The sequence below is a fragment of the Humulus lupulus genome, chromosome X (assembly GCF_963169125.1).
Source record: "Humulus lupulus chromosome X, drHumLupu1.1, whole genome shotgun sequence".
NCBI classification, from domain to species: Eukaryota; Viridiplantae; Streptophyta; class Magnoliopsida; order Rosales; family Cannabaceae; genus Humulus; species Humulus lupulus.
Window position 1 is genome coordinate 260,462,016 of NC_084802.1, and position 8,325 is coordinate 260,470,340.

The window sequence follows — 8,325 nt, forward strand, 5'->3', positions numbered from 1 at the left end:
AAGCACACGTGTCGATCTCTCATTGGTGGAACTTCACTATCATGGGTGATAAGTAGGTGATTTGAGCTTGCTCAAATCAGGCTACGGCTACGGCTACGGCTCAAATGAGAACTGATTAGAGCTGGAACCTAGCAGCCATGTATGTAAGTCGCTACAACTACAAGACTGGAACCTTAAGCTGTCGGTAGGCACCAGCTACCGGTTTAGCCGGTTAAAATACTAAAATAATCTTCAAGACAAAGCGATAAAAAGACCCAGCACAGACATTAGTTCACAGCTGTAGTAAGAGAAAGATAGTACGGCAATGGCGTATTGAACAGGCGAAGAATTCTGTCTTCTCTCTCTCTTCACTACGCACCTTACCATCTGTATATCAGGAAAACATTCTGCGATCAGCCACTGAAGGCTGAGGATTTAAGCTGAAGAGTCATGGAAGCCAATGGCGGATTGGTTGCCGGGTCTCACACGAGGAACGAGCTCGTTCGGATTCGTCACGATTCCGATACTGGGGTTAGTCTTTACAAACATTTTTTTTTGTGTTTAATTTCAATTCTGATCGCTTTGTACTGATTAGATCTGACTGGTGATTGTGAGGAAGTGAGTTCTCACTTCATGAATTTGTAAATTTTTTTCCTACAATTTTTTTTTTCGAGAAATTTGTTTTGTTTGGATCTGAGTTGCGGGTGAGTGAAAGCAATTTTCGATCTTTTAAGCCTTCTCGAAAAATTAATGGGCTTTTTGTTTTTGGGGAGTTAAAATTTAAATTGTTCTATCTGTTTTTGGTGTTAATTATTCGAGCGGTGAATGCGATTTTTCCAAAATGTTGATATTCGCTTTGTGATTTATGTGGTTAATTTGCTAGATTATGTCGGTGGTTGCTGATTTTACTGGTTTTTCATGCTTTGTTTTGTACTACGTACTTTACCTCTTATTTCTATCTTGGGTCCTGATATGGTATGGTAAGATCAGTTTTTCAATGTTGTTTATATTAGTTCTGACCCTTAGTTTTTTAATACTCTTTCTCTTCTCCGCTGAATCTCATTACTATTGTCATCTTGGTTTAGTTCGATAAAATGATTGTCATGATTTAGTACCAAGCATAGCTTAGTTGGGTGGATATTATCTAGTGCAGCTCTGCAGTTAAATTTTTACTATCCTATCGAGATTTGCAGTCAGTATATTTCTGGGGGGTCATTCTATTTGAATGTTTGATAAAGGATAGTTTCTTCTTTTTTCCCCTTCCGGTGGGCAGTTTGAATTTTCGATCCCTATCATGGCTTTGCATGTTATGTGCATTGTTAAAGTTATACGATTGTAAAATTATTTCAAAGTTAAGCCTGTTTAATTGTTGTCAGACTATTAGTTGAAAGATCTAGTTCTTGTTTCTTTAATTTTTTTCCCTATCGGATAATTATATAAAAGTGGGCCTTATTTAGTTAGAAAAAGAGTTCCATCTGACATATTGGATTTTGTATTCTGTTATTAAATTTTTTGTAGTTTTAATTTGAAAGCTGTTGTTGAATCATGCAGCCCAAGCCTGTGGATGTGAGTGGCCAAATATGTAAGATTTGTGGGGCTGTCGTTGGTCTGACAGCTGATGGTGATGTATTTGTTGCCTGCAATGAGTGTGCATACCCAGTTTGCCGGCCTTGTTATGAATATGAAAGAAAAGAGGGAGACCAGTCTTGCCCAAAGTGCAAGACTAGGTATCAAAGGCACAAGGGTAAGCTAGGCTGGTATTTTCATGTTTTCGATTGCATTAGTGCATCATTTTGGGCTTTGTAAGGATTGTCCGATGGATATTTTTAGGGAGTCCTCGTGTAGATGGCGATGATGATGAGGATGGAGATGATGATTTGGAGAATGAGTTCAATTATGGTCAAGGAAATAGCCATGCAAGACGCCGGTGGCAAGCAGAAGATGCTGACCTCTCATCTTGCTCTAGACATGAGTCTCAACAGCCGATTCCCCTCCTCACCAATGGGCAGCCGGTAGGAAATTAAAGCAATATCTGGTGGTCAATTTAGTATCTGTATTTTTTTTGTCCTACATTTTCAATATAGGTTTGTTTTTGGCTAATATTTTCTTCCCACCTCTCTCTTATTTGTTGCTACATAGATTTCATTAATAGGGCTATCTAACTTATAGGTTGCCTAATTTGTGTGGTGTTATGGGACGTGGTGGACTATGAGTTCGGTGACCACGAATATAAAAATTAAATAAATATGTTCCTGTCACATTACTTTGTTAATTTTTTCACTGATCTAGAGGCATTAAAAGATATATGTCTAGGTTCTGGTATTCTCAGGGATGCTGTCCTTTGATTATGTTGTTCTTTATTTTCTTATAGAATAAAAGGAGAAAAGAAACATTAATGAAAGTGAGATTGGTTCTCTCACTTGGATTAACTATTGTAACCAAAGTTAAAATGTAGGTTCCATAGGCTGCAATCTTACAAGATTGGTGTTTTCTCCCTAATGATGTGCCCATAATTTGTTCAGATATCTGGTGAGATTCCATGTGCTACACCTGATAACCAATCTGTGAGAACGACTTCAGGTCCTCTGGGTCCTGGGGACAAGCATCTTCCTTATGTTGATCCTCGGCTTCCAGGTACTAAAAGGGCTTAAAATTATTCATAGTAAAATTTTGGAATGTACTATCGTTTTTAAGGCTTATTTGAAAGTCCATTGACTGAGCTATTTTCCATTACAGTTCCAGTGAGAATCATAGATCCATCAAAAGACTTGAACTCTTATGGGCTAGGGAATGTTGACTGGAAAGAAAGGGTTGAAGGTTGGAAGCTCAAACAAGATAAAAATATGATTCAGGTGACCAGCAGATATACAGAAGGGAAAGGAGACATGGAAGGGACTGGTTCAAATGGAGAAGAACTCCAAATGTGAGAACATTGAGTAAAACTTTATCTTGCTTGATTTAGTTTACTCTTCTCCTATGCAAATTAAAATCTCATAATTTCTCTTATTTTGTTTCATTACCAATTTCCAATATATGTAACATTGGAGCATAAATTGTATCTGAATCCTGTAGAATAAAAAAGTGTATCTCCTTAGTCTTTTATGCATATGGTTAGCTGTTTGTATGATTATATTTCTAGGATACTTATGTTATATGTCTCAGGGCTGATGATGCTCGTCAACCATTGAGTCGGGTGGTGCCAATTGCTTCCTCCCACATGACTCCTTATCGTATTGTGATCATACTCCGACTTATTATTCTGGGTTTCTTTTTACAATACCGTGCGACTCACCCAGTGAAAGATGCATACCCATTATGGCTGATATCAGTTATCTGTGAGATTTGGTTTGCCTTGTCTTGGCTTCTAGATCAATTTCCAAAATGGTATCCTATTAACCGTGAGACATATCTGGACAGACTTGCACTGAGGTAAGTCAACTTTGTTTTAGTGGTGTGGTTGAATAGTCTGAGCATGTGAAATGATGTTATCTGTTTATCTTACCTTGGTGATCATGGTCTTACTATGTAGGTATGATCGTGAGGGTGAACCATCACAGTTAGCTCCGATTGATGTTTTTGTGAGTACTGTGGATCCCCTCAAGGAGCCTCCACTCGTTACAGCAAACACTGTTTTGTCTATACTTGCTGTGGATTATCCTGTCGACAAAGTCTCTTGCTATGTATCAGATGATGGTTCGGCAATGCTGACCTTTGAATCCCTTTCTGAAACTGCTGAGTTTGCTAGAAAATGGGTGCCCTTTTGCAAGAAACATAACATTGAACCAAGGGCCCCTGAGTTTTATTTTGCCCAAAAGATAGACTACTTGAAGGACAAGATACAGCCTTCTTTTGTGAAAGAGCGTCGAGCAATGAAGGTACAGTGATGATAAGTTTGATCACACAATGCTTATATGCTGTTCCTTTCTATATTTTTGAGTTATGTTTTGAAGTCGTGGCATCAATCTTGATGTTCTTTCAATTATGTAGAAAAAATGTTATTACAGTAGCCTGAGGCTTTTGAACTCATTTGTTACCTTAATATTAGTCAAATCCACCTACCTGATATTTTAATAAATTCTCATTTCAAACAAGAAGATTACTTATGCTGTTTTTAGGTGAATGACATTTTGTTATTTCATATACAGTAGAATTGTCCTTTTAGAAAATCAAGAGGTCTGAAACAATGTTTGCATTGGATAATTCATCATGTAGTGTGGAATTGTTTATCTCAATTAATTACAATTGAAGAATGTTAATAGGCAATAATTGTGCATTTTTTCCCTTGCAGAGAGAGTATGAAGAATATAAGGTGCGAATCAATGCCCTTGTAGCAAAAGCACAGAAAATGCCTGAGGAAGGTTGGACAATGCAGGATGGCACTCCCTGGCCTGGAAATAATTCTAGGGATCATCCAGGAATGATTCAGGTAATAATCATTCGTATCTAAGTAATTTGATATTCTACATTTGTCTTGTTTCACTTACAGATTGTTTTTTGGGGTTTACCAACAGGTTTTCTTAGGCCATAGCGGGGGCCTTGATACTGATGGAAATGAGTTGCCTCGACTTGTTTATGTCTCTCGTGAGAAGCGTCCTGGCTTCCAGCATCACAAGAAAGCCGGGGCAATGAATGCTTTGGTTTGTTCTTTGCATAACTTCTTAGTTTGGTGTCCCGATCCACGTTAGCTGAGACATTACTAATGCTAATTATACACCATCCTGATTTGTATAGCGGGTTTTGCACCAAGTTTTATCTGCCCAAACTCATGTCTTATGTTGCATAGACTTGGAGGCTACGTATGCCTTGTGATTTTGTATTTACCTCATTTGCGATCTTACTTATTTTTACTTGAACATTTGCATAATGGCCTATTAGGGTATGGGACTGTCCTAGCATTTTCTGGAACATTAGATGAATTTGTTTGAGGATACCTCATTTGAAAACATCTTCTCATTGTAGCATATCTAGTATCTCATAAAACCTGTTCCGATTTCTTACTTGGGTTTCACGTCTTACACAGATTCGAGTGTCGGCTGTCCTGACCAATGGTGCTTATCTCTTGAATGTTGATTGTGATCACTACTTCAATAACAGCAAGGCTCTTAAAGAAGCAATGTGTTTCATGATGGACCCTGCTTATGGGAAGAAGACCTGTTATGTACAGTTCCCTCAGCGTTTTGATGGCATTGACATGCACGATCGATATGCAAATCGCAATATTGTCTTCTTTGATGTATGTCCCTCTTAATTTCTGTAACACCGTATGGTTTTTCCTGCTATGTACCTTATGGTTAATTGTGCTTATATTTAATAAACTAAACTCAATTATTTTTCAGATCAACTTGAAAGGGCTGGATGGCATCCAAGGTCCAGTTTATGTGGGAACTGGTTGCTGTTTCAACAGGCAAGCTTTATATGGGTATGATCCAGTATTAACTGAGGAAGATTTGGAACCAAACATAATCGTGAAGAGTTGTTGTGGTTCAAGAAAGAAAGGAAAGCATAGCAACAAGAAGTACATTGACAAGAAGAGAGCAGCTAAAAGAACTGAGTCTACTATTCCGATTTTCAATATGGAAGACATCGAGGAGGGTGTTGAAGGTTGGTTTTTCGTGAATATTTTACTTCTCTCTTGATGTCATCATTTAAAATTATGCGATTGTATATTCGTTAATTTTAAAATATGGTGACGTCCCTTTAGTTGTATTTTTCAGTATTATTTCTTATTAATATGTTATATTTATTGAGAGCGGCTAGTGAACATTGATTTGAAATGACTGATGATGCATCAACTATGAAATCATAACAAAATTCTTGTCTTCTTCAGGTTATGATGATGAGAGAGCACTTCTTATGTCCCAGAAGAGCTTAGAGAAGCGTTTTGGACAGTCCCCTGTTTTTATTGCAGCCACCTTCATGGAACAAGGAGGTATTCCGCCATCAACCAACCCTGCAACACTTCTGAAGGAAGCAATCCATGTAATTAGCTGTGGATACGAAGATAAGACTGAGTGGGGGAAAGAGGTTGGTAACTTAGTATGGTAGTATGAACATAGAACCAAAAAACAGAAACGAAGCAAAGAAAAAAGCTGTAAGATGCCATTAGATGAGATTTTGTATTCATTAGGGTATTAATTAAGCATTTTATTTTGTCTACAGATTGGATGGATTTATGGTTCAGTGACTGAAGATATTTTAACTGGGTTTAAGATGCATGCTCGTGGCTGGATTTCAATATATTGCATGCCTCCTCGCCCAGCATTTAAGGGTTCTGCTCCTATCAATCTTTCTGATCGTTTGAACCAAGTGCTTCGATGGGCCTTGGGATCGATTGAAATTTTGCTTAGCAGACATTGTCCCATCTGGTATGGTTACAATGGGAAACTCAGACTTTTGGAGCGATTGGCATACATCAACACCATTGTGTATCCCCTTACCTCTATTCCATTGCTTTTTTACTGTGCGCTTCCTGCTTTCTGCCTTCTCACTGGGAAGTTTATTATTCCCGAGGTAAGCAGTAGTTTGCATTGATTAGAAGGTTGTACAGAAACTTTCCTTTCCTGTGTGACTAATTTGTGTTCTCTTAAATTTATGAGATTATTTTGGAAGGATAATGATTTTTTATGTCTCTGTACTTGCATCTCTTCTTTTTCAACTCATGAATACTTCACTAATGAGGATCATTTTCATGATTCCTCCATTTCCATGGAGTGGGATGATCAACATGTTTGTGCTACATAAAGTAGTGCAGATATGCTTTACTTTTATGATGGATGTTACCTTTGTCCAATTAATCATTTTTTTTTTCAATATTGGGTAACTCAATTTAATAAATGAGTTTTGTTTTGTTTTCACCAGTTAAGCAACTTTGCTAGCATGTGGTTCATACTGCTTTTCGTCTCCATTTTCGCTACTGGAATTCTTGAGCTCAGGTGGAGTGGTGTCAGTATTGAGGACTGGTGGAGAAATGAACAGTTTTGGGTCATTGGTGGAACATCAGCTCATCTTTTTGCTGTCTTCCAAGGTTTGTTGAAAGTTCTTGCTGGGATTGATACAAACTTCACTGTTACTTCCAAGGCATCTGATGATGATGGAGACTTTGCGGAGCTTTATGTGTTCAAATGGACAGCTCTTCTCATCCCTCCAACTACAGTTCTTCTTATTAACTTGGTGGGTATTGTGGCTGGTGTTTCTCATGCCATAAACAGTGGCTACCAGTCTTGGGGACCACTCTTTGGGAAGCTCTTCTTTGCCATATGGGTCATTGCCCATTTGTACCCATTCTTGAAGGGTCTCCTGGGTCGACAAAACCGTACACCTACAATTGTCATCGTTTGGTCCATTCTTCTTGCTTCCATCTTCTCCTTGCTCTGGGTGCGTATTGATCCATTCACATCTGATGCTGCAAAAGCGGCTTCTCAGTGTGGCGTCAACTGTTAGTACACTAGAGAGTTCGTTTTTATTTGAAAGTAAGCGCCATCTCGAGCCACGCCACAAACCTTCAATGTGTATATAACAAGAGACCAAAGTATTGAAGTTATCTACTGGACTTAAGTTATGTGCGTTTTCCTTGTGTCCAAAAGGAAATCTGGTGGTGGTGGTGGATATGATAATTATAAAACTTTATGTACTATTTTTTATTTTTTTTGTTTACTCTTCTACAGATGTTTTGATTTGGTACCTTCTGAAATAGGTTTCGTGAACTATCATTACTTGGAATATTTGTCTTGGTTGTGCAGTCTTGTTATGATTCATTCATTGTAAACTGTTATATTAGGAGCTATTTATATCTCTACTTTTGTCTTAAAACAACAAAATTTGTTAATGTTTTCATGCCAACTTATGTATTACGGTGGCAGCACTAGTACTGGATACAAATCTTTTGCTTCATCAAAATCAGCCTGCTAAATTCTTTCTCATCTTATTTTAACAATATCTTTGTTTCATTCACTGCCTCTTTGTTCCGAGTCTGCTGCCGCATACATGTGGTCAGATTGATTTTAAGGATTAATTTATTTATTTTTGCTACTAATTTCTAGCTACACCTACTTGGACTGGAGTTTCATTTAATTGTTGTATATATTTTAATGAACTCATTTGGCTTCTAACTGGCTGAAAAAACTTGGCGAGCTTGATTTAGATTCATCTAATTAGGGAAGGGTACGCGGGTTTCATTCGGAAAAAAAAAAGTAGAATTTGCAAAGGAGATACTGAGATACTTTGGTAACGATTTGCATGGCAAAAATAAAAATTCAGTTAAATTAACTTGCAACAAATAGAATTAAATGCAATTTGAACTCGCCCCCAACCTTTCAAATTTGAATATATATATATATATATATATAT

The 8,325-nt window shown here is 37.6% G+C and overlaps 1 protein-coding gene across 1 annotated transcript; it reads left to right on the top strand.

Annotated features, from left to right (window-relative positions):
• Window positions 1-268: 268 nt before the first annotated feature.
• On the top strand, window positions 269-7,774 carry LOC133807113 (cellulose synthase A catalytic subunit 1 [UDP-forming]). Its single transcript, XM_062245273.1, has 14 exons — window positions 269-510; window positions 1,531-1,723; window positions 1,810-1,991; window positions 2,502-2,613; window positions 2,716-2,902; window positions 3,142-3,408; window positions 3,509-3,854; window positions 4,268-4,405; window positions 4,491-4,616; window positions 5,000-5,212; window positions 5,316-5,580; window positions 5,807-6,003; window positions 6,139-6,489; window positions 6,838-7,774. The coding sequence occupies exons 1-14, from the start codon at window positions 430-432 to the stop codon at window positions 7,417-7,419; spliced, it is 3,240 nt and encodes a 1,079-aa protein (XP_062101257.1). The 5' UTR covers window positions 269-429; the 3' UTR covers window positions 7,420-7,774.
• Window positions 7,775-8,325: the final 551 nt, after the last annotated feature.